At 47.6% G+C, this 13,739-nt stretch overlaps 1 protein-coding gene across 1 annotated transcript in view; it reads left to right on the forward strand.

Annotated features, from left to right (window-relative positions):
- Positions 1-597: 597 nt before the first annotated feature.
- The window catches only part of SEPTIN11 (septin 11), a 90,203-nt gene continuing 77,061 nt past the window's right edge, over positions 598-13,739 (forward strand). The window contains exon 1 of the mRNA XM_079920720.1: positions 598-1,845. Within this exon, the coding sequence (XP_079776846.1) occupies positions 1,819-1,845 (27 nt within the window). The 5' untranslated portion in view covers positions 598-1,818. The remainder of the gene's footprint in view (positions 1,846-13,739) is intronic.

Below are 13,739 nucleotides of genomic sequence, written 5' to 3' on the forward strand. Positions count from 1 at the left end.
GGGGTAAAAACTGGTCCAAACTGAAGAGGTTAGGGCTCTGAGGGTCTGGGCCACAGGCTGAAGAGCCCCTCATCTTTCTTTCACCGAGTGTACTTTCATCGTTTTCTCATTCCTGGCGGTCCCACCAGGATGCTGCGGGTGTAATTCATTTGGGGTGGCCTCTAGCCCCCGACCCCTCCCGGGGCAACCCAGCGTCTGCCTCGCAGCAGCTGGATGCGCGCCCGGAGCCCACCCACCCTTAGCCAAAGGCGACGCGGCGCGCGTTTGAATCCTGCGACTCATGGGGGCAGAGACAGCAGGAGCGGCAGACGCCAGGCCTCGAGGAGCCTGGGTGCTTGAAGTCTCAGGTCAGGCTCTGAGGTGCCCCAGGCTAAAAGAGGTGGTTTGTCTGTCACCTAATTCAATAGGCCAGGGTTTTCCCTAAGGGCGCAATCCCGTGGGCTGATGACAGCCCTTCATCGCCTCACCACACCTTCCTTGCGCTTGGATCCAACTGGCTCCCGGCCCCCGACCGGGAGCTATCCTCAATCACCTCGTCGTCGTGGACCCCTCCCTCCTCAACCCTAAGAGAGGCCGCGGGGATCGACAGCACCTCTCGCACACCTCACCGCCCAGCTCTTGCCGGGGTGCCGCGCCACCCGGCCTGCACCAGGACCCTGCCATTCTGCGCTCCACACAGACACGCAGCGACGCCCCCGACATCTGCGGGAAAAGTCCTTCCCCACCGCGGAGCAGTTTGCTATTCCCACGCACTCGGAGTCGCACAGACTGGCGCCGTCGCCGCGCCCCACAGCCGCAGGCCCGCGCGCCCGCCTCCGGGTCGTCCGGTCAGTCTCCAGCGATCAAAAAGAGTAGTCGGCGGAGCTCTCACGTGTGCCCAGCTCTCGGGTTACAGCCGGGGGAGGCCTCGGCCCCCACGCTCTAGGGCAGTCAACAGCTGCTTTAATTCTCCGGCGGGGGCGTCCTTTTCCGCCTCTGCGGCAGGCTAAGGTTAGTCGTCCGCCGCAGCAACTTCTACCGCCTCTTCCTCTCCACCGTGGTCGCCTACCCGGCCGCACGCTACAGTAACAGCTTCTAGCTCTCTGCCTTTTAATCTTTCCCTTAGGAAGAGAAGAATTGTGGAGGGGAACTCTTCCCTCGCAGGGGTCGGCCCAGCCCACCTCGGTCGCCCACCGCTCTCCCTAGTGGCCCGCTCCCCTTCCAAGCCGGTTCCTCCGGTTGGGGCGTGCTTGCCTGGGGCTAACTTTCCGCGAGATGCTGTCCCCGTGGACCTGTCTCGCCCGTGTCCGGTCTCCCTCTCCGCAGCCGCTCCAGCTACCAGCTTGGCGAAGCCCGTGGCGGGACCCGGGGCTGGGACCTCCGCGCCCAGGCTTTTACTCGGACTCCAGCACTTGGTGGAACGGGGGTGGCGGCCGGCCCACAGGCTGGGGGCTTTCGGTGGCACGGGAGACGGTCATTTCGGGACCGCCCGCTACATTTGATGAGGGCGAGCTCTGCAGCCTGGGCCTGCGGACCAGGGCTGGAGGCCCGCCCCTCTACCATCTTCCCTCCCACCGCCTCAGCCCGGGCGCGCAGGCTCACACCCCTTCCTGGGGAAGCAAATGGTCCCTTCCAGGCGGGTGGCCATGTTGTTCTAATAAAGCGGGAGGGGCGGCGGCGTGGGGAGGGGGGAGCAGATGCCGCTGGTTGCGCGCGGGAGCCGGGCGCTAGCAGAGCGCAGCCGCGAGGGAGGCGCGGGGGAGGCGAGCGGGAGCCCGAGCCCAAGCAGCAGCTAGTGTTGGCGGAGGGCACCCGGGCGCAGCTGGAGCAGCAGCCGCGATGGCCGTGGCCGTGGGGAGACCATCTGTGAGTGCTGGGGCCTCGCTTCCCTCGGCCGCTTCTCCTCCGGCGCTGGGGGTGTTCCCGCTTGCGGGCGGGGGCCGGCGGGGAATACTGGGGGCCGGGAGCGGGGGCCTCGGGACGGCTGCGGCGGTAGCTGTGGGTGTGTGCATGAATTTGGGCGCGTGTCTGGGGCTGAGGGGAGGGCGAGGATCCCCGCGGCTCGGCTACTACGTGATGCAACAGTGTATCGCCTCGTCGCGCCCCGATTCCCGGGATGTGGGAGAAAAAGGACCCCTCGCCTATTTTTTCTTTAAGAGGATCCTTTTGGCCACGGTGTTTCTCGGCTGCCTCCTTCTCCCCGCGCACACCTTTCCCCTCGTGACAGTCGAGAAAGGCGCCGGGTGCGGGGGGGGGGCTGTTTCCTCCCGGCTCCCCCGCGCCGAGGGGCGACCAGGGCGTGGGAATTGTTAACCCAAGCGTTGTGTCACGCGGTTGTAGAAGCGGGTCAAAAATGAAGGGGTGGGATTGCTGGGTCGTATGGTAGTTCTATTTTTAGTTTTTTAAGGGACCTCCATACTGTTTTCCATAGTGGCTGTATCAATTTACATTCCCACCCAACAGTGCAAGAGGGTTCCCTTTTCTCCACTCCCTCTCTAGCATTTATTGTTTGTGGACTTTTTGATGCTGGCCATTCTGACCGGTGTGAGGTGATACCTTATTGTAGTTTTGATTTGCACTTCTCTAATGATTAGTGATGTTGAGCATCCTTTCATGTGTTAAAAAAAAATTAAAAAGGGGTGGGATTTCCGTGGTGGCTTCCCCTGTGCACTGTGAGTTCCCGGACACCCTCAGGCACCCACGCTGGTGACCGGGCCCTGCCCAGGATGTGGACAAAAGCCTTAGATACACAAAGTTTTCGAAGGGCCCCGTTGTCGGGGTGGGTGGAAGTTTAAAAATGCTCTGCGGTTGGAAGGTCGGGGGCGGCGGGCCGGAGAGGCGGGCGCGCGAGGAAGAGGAAGGGGTGGCGGGTGCGTGGAGAATCGGGTGCCCCGGGACGGGGTGAGGGAGACGGGGAGGGAGGGAGGGGGATGCTTAGTCCCCGAGTTTGCCGGCGGGGCAGGGGCCGCGCCTCCGGCGGTGCAAAGCTCATTCAGCGACTCTGGACCCGGCCCGAGGGCAGCCGGACTTAAAGGGTGCGGTTTCAGCCGGGGCTCTGCATCCCGGGTGAAAGGCGGAGGCCAGGGGCGGCGGCGGCCTTCCCTTTTTACTGAAAGGAGCAGAGCCGGTGGGGAAAGGCGGAGTCCTCTTTCTTTCTCTTTCCTCTTTTCTTTGTCACTGTTCAAAGTCACTTTCGCCCCACGGGCTTTGTGGGCTCCTTGAGCGAGTTTCTTCCCGCTCTACCACCTCCTTTTCTTTTCCTCTTCTTCCCCTTCCCACAACTGTGTAGCTGCAGGTGGTGGCTTGAGAGATTTTGCAGGTACAGACCAAAGTCTCGCGGAGATACTGGAAGCTCTGCAAGCCCAGAAATGCAAATTGCAAGACTGTGCTCTCAAACCCGCAGCCCTTCTCCCAACTCTTCCTCCAGATACAGTCGCTTTTTGCACCCCTCCCCCATAATTAGCGGAGTCCTTCAGCGTGCTCTAACCCGGTTTGGTGGTTCAGCTGCCGCGATGTTTTCAAAGACGTTCTCCACCGTCAGAAAGTGTGCAGTGGTCATATTGAAGTGTAACTGTGGGTCTTTTAGGTAGTTTAAACTCTAATATTTAATGACAAACACTTAAGAATTCAGGTCTCCTCTTGATAATTAGTGGTCATAGATTGTTGTTACTGCGGGAAGTTGCATAGTCTCTGGGCTGATCCCTTTATTTTTCTGGTGAGAATATTGAGGTCCAGAGAGGTCAAGTTTATCTGGTTAAATTACTACTCCCACCCCCCTTCCCCAACACACACACACACACACACACACACACACACACACACACACATTTACAGAGCACAGATTCAGATAAATAACAATATCTGCTTTAGATAATTGGACAGTGGCTATATGCAAATGTTCTGCGTGTGTGTGGGCAGGGTGTCTTTCAGTAACACCTATTGCTGGTGCATTCTTGAGGCATGGGGGAGGTGGAAGAAATAATTTGCTGCACATTTTCTATAAATTAGTTCATATATGTCAGTTAAATAGGAACAGTATGTGGATTTAAGATTTAGTTGTGTGGCCACAATCATGTCCAACACCAGGTCTGCCAACCAGATGTGAGCTTAATTCCACAGAATTCTTGTGTAAGACCTCTCTCATTCAAAAACGAGAGGCGATTTTACAAAGTGTGTGTGTACAGAGGAGGTAACTGCTTTCTCTGCACATTCCCTGTTGTCATTAGAATTAAGATTAAGTTACTTACAGTTTGGAAACAGAAGACTGTTTTTTCTTTGGACCGAGTTGTAGGGGTGATCAGGAGTTGACTACAAAGTTAAAAAGTCTTTTCATACATTTTCCAAGGAGTTGTTGAACTGTTTCACTTTGTTCATTCGGTTCCTGTTTTAAGTGTAGCGTTTGCAGTTAGGTCTTCAAAACAACCCCAGTGAATGCAGAAGATTCTCCAAACCCAGCCCCAGGGTCTCTACACAGAATCCTTCATGGTAGAAATCGCTGCCCCTCCTTTTCCCGTATCTATTCTACCATTTGAACAAAAGAAAGGAAGGATGTGTTGATAGAAAAGAATCACTCCAAAGTTGATTGTGAATGGAGTTTCCCTAGTTACTCCTTTAGAATTAGATTTTTTTTGTTTAGGAAAACGTGAACATATCTCCTTCCCCTACCAACTGCCTCTCTCATTCAGATTGAAGAAAAAGTTCAACCAGAATAACTTGCCCTCAACTTTAGACAGACATTCTTGAACTTGAACCTCTGAGTGTGATACCTCAGGTACATATGACATTTCACTGGGCAAAAATCCTTATATATCAAATGCAGTATTTTCTATCTTATGACGTGGTTATCTTCAGTTATAACCATTTTAACTTCAAGGCTAAATTCAGACGTTTCTTAAATGGATTTGTTGTTGGCTGGGAAACAGAAGCTTCAGTCTGGTGTGATACTGTTTATTTCCACTTTAATCTCGACCCCTAGCTTCTCCATTTTCCCAGGAGTGGGTTTTGGACTTGGCTCCCAGAAGCCCCTGAAGCACATCTGCTGTTTCCAGAGTGTGACTGATGCAAGAGCATTTCTCCCCTAGGGATATGTGCACATTACGGATGAGTTAGTATTTTGGCATCCAAGTCCCAGGGCCGCTATTATCTTTGTTTTAATCCGAGCATGGTAATTTACTCTACCTGGGAACAGGCTTTAAGTAGCTGATCCTCTCTTTTAAGGAGTGGTGTTCATCAAGTTATAAGGTGTGGGGGTTTAAAGGGACTTCAGAGGTCATTTGGTTCAGCCTCCTCCCCAATGCAGAAAGAAATATTTTCTACATTATCCCTAATAGAAGTGTTTAAGTCTTTCCAGTGGTGGAGATTCCCCTATGATATCGTTCAAGAAACAAGTTTAATTATCCTTTTATCCACTGCGCCCAAAGGAATGGAAATCCAAGTTCATTCATTAGCTTATTTAACACTATTTATCGAGCACCTCCTGTGTGCCAGGTACTGTTCTAGGTGCCAGGGATACAGTAGTGGACAGCAGAGAAATTCCTTCTTACCTGGAGCTTTTATTTTCTGAGAGATTTAGTGTCCGTGTGTATCACAGAAACAAACTTCAATAGCGTATGTAAGCCATTTCGGGAGAAAGGAAATTATGTGCCTATTGCTGACTCAACAGCTATGATGCAGGTTAAAGGATCTTATCTATTCGAGGATCATTATAGGCAGTTCCTAAAGATATGGTCTGTCTTCAGCAGGAGGGTGAGGGCTGACAACGAAATGTCATTTTCCCTTGTGAAATTGCCATTTCTATGACTTGAGGATGTGGCCCCTACCTGGAGGGCTGTGGCTTTTGGACCTGGAGAAGGATTAAATCTTTTGAAAGCTGTAGATGATTTCTCTCTCTTCTAAAGTATCTTCTTTGAAAAATGATGTGTCTACATCACGATGAAAAACTGACCCAAGGAATTGATTAAAAGATGAAAACAATACTCATATCCCATCGTCCTGATGTAACAGTTCTTAGATGACTCTCATCAACTTTTTGAGGTTTACAGCAGGAAGCATAACCCATACCATATAAACTGCTACTAAGAATCCAAACTGTGTGCCCGGGAGTACTCTGTCTGACTATTTGGACATTTGTATGACCGAGGAAACAGATGCTTAGTGCTTTCACAGGGGCCCCGCTATGTCTGTGTCCAGACAAAGGAGTGAATGATTTGGATGGCGTGCTTTGATTGATCACCAAAAGACCCAGTGTTTATTACACTGATGATGCCACAGCTGATGATGACTTCGGGTTTAGGCTCCCTGCGGAGCAAGCTACAATCAGGGTTTGCTGTGCCTGTGTTTGTCTTTATAGGGCCTTAAACTTGGTTGGGGGGGAGGGTAGGGGCTGCTCTTGGATTTTATCATTTATTGGGAACTGTCTTTCCTCGCCTTAGCTAAACTGTCTCAACTGGGGTCAGCCAAGCTGAACGATTATTTAAACAAAGACCCAGTAGATCTAAAGCTTCAATCCTTTTTCCCAAAGAGAACTACTTTACAATATAATTGATACCCCCTTTGTTTTGTTTTTTTTTTAGTTTGTTTGTTTTAATCCAGATTGACAGAAAACCCCCTTTCAACTAAACAATACCTCTCCTATCCGCTCAGGCCTTCTGGCAGCCCATCAATGCGGCTGCTGTTGAACATAGAAACAAGACTTGGGCTAAGGTGAAACAGACAGATTTCTAAAAAGAATGCTGGTGATCTAAAAATCAAGTTTGCATTGTCTCACGCCTGGCCTGAGGGAGAAATCAGGAGTCTGTTGCCTGATATGACCAGAGCCAAGGCATTAGAAACACCTTTTCAGGATCCGTGCTAGTGAGGGTGAGCGCATCGCTCAAGTCAAAGGATGCAGAAAGTTGAGTTGTGTGAATGCGTTCGGTCCACCTGCTGCACTAGGACCCTGTGGGTTGGAGGGTGATGTGTTGATTCAGGGGCCAGGCTGGGGTGGAGAGGTAGGAATGGCTTCATGCTCCAAAAGGACATCTTTGGTATCCAACAAGGGGGAGCTTGGTTCCTGCTTTTTTTTTTTTTAAATTTTTAAAATTGTTGTGAAAATATACCTAACATAAAATGTGTCTGTTGTTTGTTTTTTTTCCACACACACACACTGTATTTTATTTTTACAAGAGATAAATAAACTGACACCAAGCATTGTAAATGGGTGACCACAACAAAAGCAACAATGATTGCAATTACCAAACACGAAACACACTCATACTATGTCATAATATTGACATTCAGTCCAGGAATCCTCCACGGTAACAGCTCCTTTACTTTGCAGTGAAAATTGATTTGTATATTTTTTGCCTCTGAGTCCTTGTGGAATTGTGTCTGTTTTTGATAATTAAGTAACATTCCTTTGGGAAGAATTTATGATTTTCTTACTTTCAAATTCTTTTTTCTTGTAGAAGTAGAATTACAATAATATAGATAGGTTAGAAATGGAAAAACAAAACAACTGTCAACACCCTAATGCATCAGTAGTCATTCTTGGCTTCCTAATCCATCTGCTTTATCAGATACATCTTGTGCACTTTCTTTGTGTAGGTGCTGAGGTTATGACGTAAGTCCTTGAGATGACGTCCCCGATGCTCATCAAATTTCTCTGAAGGATGAGCAAGCACTAGGTCTCAGCAAGGAAAGTGAGGTGGGGCGGTGGCTAGGGAAAAGTGTTCCAAGCCAAGGGAACAGCATGTGCAAAGCTCTGAGGTGAGGCAGAGCCTCTTAAAGGAATCCAGTGTAGCAGGGACATCAGCATTCATGATGGCTTAGAGTGGATGGACGTGAGGCCGAGAAGGTGGTGGGAAGAGACCACATCACTTTTGCGGTTCATTCTTCAAGACACGGGTACTTACTACATAGCTCTTTAAATATTTTATATGCTATCCACCCGACCCACAACGTAGGATATCCCAGATTCTTAGACTTGGTTGATGGAAGACACTGAAAATCTTCAGAGCACTAATTCTTCAGGTTTCAGGGAAGGCTCGGGGAGTTGATTTCTTTCATGGCCAAATCAAGCCCTCAAAGAACAGAGGAAGTAAAGACTGAGGAAGGGCACAGAGAGGAGTGACAACATCACCAGGCCTTCCTCTGTCTAGTTTTCTGTATGGAGCTCTTCCTCAAGATGTAGAACTAAAAGTCTTACTTCTTTACACACCAAAGCAATTGAGTCCTGAAGGGTGGAGTGGAATGCTAGGACTCCTCCCACCTTGGACTGCAAGTGTCAGTTGGTGGTGTCCATAAAGAAAACTAAAAACCCACTGGATCCTATGAAAACAGGAGGAGAGTCTTTTAAAAGCCAGGGTTCTGTTAAGACTTAATCCTTTTTCATTCATCTTCCTTTGTGTACCGTTTTCATGCCAATATAAACTTCATGAATCTCATTAAGGATGCCCATTAAACTTACTCAGACCTGCTGTTGGAAGGAAAAGGCTTGACTCCCAGCTTCTTTGTCAGGTATAGGAAACCTGTGCAGCGTCTTGATTTTTAAGTGTTTTCTATTTAAATTACTGTCAAGACAATGATCTCTCTTGATCCTCACAAAATTTCTGAGAAGTAATATAGGCAAGAAAACTGAGGCACAAAGAAGTTGTCACTTATCTAGTCTGGTACAGCCAGTTAGTGGGAGAGCTTGGCTTTGGAACCAACAGTTCTTAGACCAGTGTGCATACAGACCTACCATTTGTATTGGTCAGTTAGACTAGATTATGTTGAGGTAACAAATTGGTCCCAGGATCTGGTGGCTTACACAGCAAAGGTTTATTTCTCACACAGGGTCCTTGTCTGTTCCATCCTCTGAGATCCGCTCCATGCTGAACTGACCCTAGGACCCAGGCTGAGGGAACGTTCTGTCCTCTCTCCGGACATTGCCAATCTGGTGGCAGAGGAAGAAGAGGCCTGCTGAACCCTGAACTGACTTTTCAAGCTCTTGGGTGGGTCACTTGCACATGAACATCATTGACCAAAATAAATGGTTACTCCTAAATTCAACAGGATGGAGATAGATAATCCTTCTGCAGAGAGTGGCTCTGCCAGTCACTTGGCCAAGCTGGATGGGATGGGGAAGTGAACCCTCCCCTAGGGAGAGCCAGTGATGGTGTTGAATAGTAAGAGTTCACCATAGCTTCATAGTCAGGGCATCTGCTAGAGAGCTAAGCGTCTTTATTATTTTGTAAAATTGTCTCCCTGTCTGTCATGATTTTTCTCAGTCTGTTTGGCCTACTCTGATTCTAGCTGGACATGGTAGAACGATGAGAGAGGGAGAAAGAGTGTCTGTGTGTTTAAGCCGCCAGAATGAACTGAAGGCAGAGAGTATGATGATTCCTATTCTTTCACAGTGAGCTTCCAATAGCACCGTCACCAAATAAGGGATGAGTGGTGACCTTCTCAAAGACCTTCTGTGCTAGTCTCTGGTGGCCCCAACTCTGGGACTGTACTCTCTGGGAAATGGTTTTGAGGCTATTAGGGCTTCCAACTGCTTGATAGAATTATTTCCCTTAGGATGCTTCCAAATCAGTCTTTTCCCAGCCTTGTCTGTTCCAAAATGCAGATGCATCTATGACACCCTTCTTTTCCGTGCTTTGTTTTCTCTCTGCTGAGAGGTACTAGTACAGTCATCCCTCAGTATCTGCAGGGACTGGTTCCAGGATCTCCGCGGGTACCAATATCTGCAGATGCTCAAGTCCCTTATATAAAGTGGCCTAGTATCGTTGGCCCTCCGTGTCTGGATTCAGCCAGCCGCTGATGCAGTCCCTGCAGATAGGGATAGAGGACTGTATGTAGCATTTTGGTTGAGAATGTGGGCTCTAGATCCAGACTGCTGGCCTCCTAGTGTATCGCCTCTGCCATTTGACCACCTCTGTGACCTTAGACAAGTTACCTCGTGTACCTCACATTCCTCATCTGTAAAATAATTACAGTACCTTCTTCAGAGGTTTACAGGATTAAATGCGGTATTACACCAGGTGCTTACGATGATGCATGAAACATTCGTCCTCGGTAAAAGGCAAACGAATACTGAAATAATAACTGCTTTATACCTAAGGCTGGGCTCAAAGCAGAACTGCCACCCCCCCACCCCCGCCACTCTACCCAGTAGGAGGCGAGCATTTGCCCCTTCCCTTGTTCACACACCTGAAATGTACACTCTTCCCTTTTTCTTGTCAGGGCACACTTTTGAGGCACAGATCCAACATACCCGCTCCCTGAAGCCTCCGTTCACCAACCCAGGTTTTGGTGACTTTTCTGTCTTTGAATTCCAGCAGCAATAATGCCTACCACACTTATGTGCCACCTACATAGTGTTCTGGTGCACCTCCAGCCCCAGGTTACTTTTTTTCAATAAAGAGGAATGATCAAATCTAGTTGTGAATGTTTACAAAAGCCTCATTACCTTAAGCAATATGTTCTGATAACCTTGACCACGTTCATGCACTCTTAGCTCTAACTGACAGGCTTAAGGGAGGGGCTGGCGCTGTGCACAGGCCCCACAGCCCAAGAGACCTTTGACCGAAGGAGTGGAAACTGCTCCTTGGATCCGTTGGATGAGATGTGTACCGGCTCCCCTCCTCTCAGCCACCTTTTTATTCCAGCTGCGCTGTGCTAACCTCTGGCAGGTGTAGACCTCATCTCTACAGCTTTCTGCCCCAGGCTTCTCGGCTGTAGTGTTCTGACCTATGTACATATCTGGACGTCCAAGGGAGTTACCATTGCATGGCTCACCTCTGACTGCTGGGGGATAGAAGCTGGTAGATAAATACTTCTCTCTTTTGTCACCAAGTTGGACAATTCTGAGGCACAATCAGAGGGTCCACGTGGGCCCCAGCCCTCAGGGGTGACTGGTCCATCCTTTAGGATAGCTTTCCTCTTTCGCTGTTAAACTTCTCCCAGTCCCCACTTCTGTTTCACATTAGCTGCATGCATGCAAACCCTTGCCTCAGGCCCCTGCGTTTTGGGGAAACCCAGGTGAAAACACCTTGTTTCCTGGTTTGGGGGTCTTCTTTTGCCTTATGCAGATGAGGGAGACTGCATGTTGCTTTGGTAACATACCAGATTACTCTGGACATCAAAAAAAAAAAGGTTCAGAACAAGCTGATCTTTCATCGGGTTTTTACTATTTACTGGAGGACAGACTTCAAACTGCTGTAAAAGCTAGACTCCGGGATTTCCCTGCTGGCACAGTGGTTAAGGATCTGCCTGCTAATGCAGGGGACACGGGTGTAAGGTCTAGCTCATGCTCTCAAGAAGCCTGCAGTTCAGTTGAGGGAAAAGTCTGAGACTCAGGTAATGCTCCACTTCCATGATTTTGCGGGGAGGGCGGGGTGGCGGCGTCTCGTCAGGCTCTTCTAACTACTATTTAGCCCTCCCTTTTCCCTTAGATAGTAGATGTCAGGAACTCGGTTCCGAATTCAGAAAAGTAGGGCCCGTTTTATTTCCCTCCTCTTCTCATTTTATAATGTCATTTGAGGAGTGCTAGAAAGATAACCTCAACTTTATTTCCTTCTAGGCTACCGTTAGAAATTTATTCTTTTGGTGTAAGGTGAGGAGAAAAATGGCACACCAAAGGGAATTGACAAATTGTATCAGAGTCTGAGAGGGGTGTTTTCTAAATTTCTGCCAGATGAGTTTGTATGCCCCATTCTCTCTTCAAAACATAGTGACTGCCACAGCATGCCAGATGCTTTGACTAGTAGACTAATATTCTATTCTAGGGCACGTGGGCATTTCTGTACCTACCATGCCTACTGGATCCGTAAGCCAGTACCCATGCTTCCTGGGTCAATTGTTTGTTTCCAAACCTGCTTCTGCCAGTTGTAGTCATCGTCATCATGTGCATAATTTAATATTATGTAAATCTATGAACTATAAGTGCAAAAATAGAAAGATTTAGTAAAGGTGAGAATTTTGCTAAAGTAAAACTGCTGTGAATTTAAGATGGTTAAGTTGGAGAAAAAAATTGTAAGAATCTAAAGGAGTCTGAATTCAGATTACATTGAAAGTGTTTCAAAATTCTGACTCCACTTGAGAAACAAACTGGAAATCATAGATGATGCTTATGGGTTTGTACCAAAAAGACACCTCTAAATGGAATTTCTCTAAGTCATTGTGATGAAAAAAAACCTTGGCCTTTTGTCAAAAAAATTGGTGCATGAATGTACGTTTATATGTTTTAAGGTACAATAAAATGTTTAGGTTATAACGATTGTTTTTTTTTAAAATAGTAGTTTTTATTGTGTATGAAATTTGGAGTGAGTTTTATTAATTAATTTATTATTTTTTGCTGTGTTGGGTCTTCGTTTCTGTGTGAGGGCTTTCTCTAGTTGTGGCAAGCGGGGGCCACTCTTCATCGCGGTGCGCGGGCCTCTCACTATGGTGGCCTCTCTTGTTGCGGAGCACGGGCTCCAGACGCGCAGGCTCAGTAGTTGTGGCTCACAGACCTAGTTGCTCCGTGGCATATGGGATCCTCCCAGACCAGGGCTCGAACCCGTGTCCCCTGCATTAGCAGGCAGATTCTCAACCACTGCGCCACCAGGGAAGCCCCGATTGTTTTTAAAATCCTAGTCTTTAAATGCTTTTTAAGATAAATTATCCAATCCTGCTCCTAATAGCTTTGGATAAAGGGACTAGTACATAACCACCGTTCCTCCCAACTTCCCCATTTCCATATTCTAACACATATGGTAGATGGGGAAACAAGTTGAGAATTACTGGTTTTTCCTGGGTTAGATGTGAATGTCTCTGGAAGAGTTAACTCACTTGACATGATTTACCTTCTTTTACACCTGATGTAAATGGTTATCAATGTTGGGTTTTTGTTTTTGTTTTTTAAATCTGATTTGAAAGAGGTGAAAGGACACTAGAAAATTTACCTGTTCCATCAGTTTCTTTTAGGTTAGTCCAGAATAAAGGGAAATACGATTTTGGGAGCAAAATAATCTCAGTTTGGAAAGGTGAGGTTATTTTAGTGATCATTTAATTTTCTCTTTGAGATACATGAGCACATGAGAGATATGGGTTACTCAAAGACGTACTCTGGGAAGAAGAAATTACTTCATTAGATGCAGATGAAAGCTTAGACTATAGTCTTAGTAGTCAGTCTGGACTTTTGCATTCATTCCTTCCAACCGTCCTTGGATAATCTTCCATCAGCAATTTGATTTAAGTTTTAATCCCAACCACGAAAAAATTGTGTTAAAAACAAGTAGAAAGTTGTTTTTCTATTCCAAAATAAAGGTAGTGGGAGGAGAAACTTAACAAATTGGAAGCTGAAATGTGTGATTTCTCCATTTCTCAAACTAAAACTGGAATTATTTTTCAGGTTTTTTTTGGTCTTTAAATACACATTTGAAATGTTGTTGCTAATTTGCACATTGGCTTTGCCACTAAACTTATTGCACACGCAGCAGTCGTGTCCTAATTGAAGTGCAATTCCACACATTTTTCCTGTGATAAGACTTCAGTGTGTAAAAGTTGATTTTTTAAATAACGTTGTAAGGAAGTTTGATTAGATATTATTCTTTTTTTACATATATATAGATTTTATTTATTTATTTACTTTTGGCTGTGTTGGGTCTTGGCTGCTGCGTGCAGGCTTTCCCTAGCTGTGGCGAGCAGGGGTTACTCTTCGTTGTGGTACAAGGACTTCTCATTGCGGTGGCTTCTCTTGTGGAGCACGGGCTGTAGAGCGCAGGCTTCAGTAGTTGAGGCTCACGGGCTCTAGA

The sequence above is a fragment of the Stenella coeruleoalba genome (genome assembly GCF_951394435.1).
Source record: "Stenella coeruleoalba genome assembly, chromosome: 4".
NCBI lineage: Eukaryota > Metazoa > Chordata > Mammalia > Artiodactyla > Delphinidae > Stenella > Stenella coeruleoalba.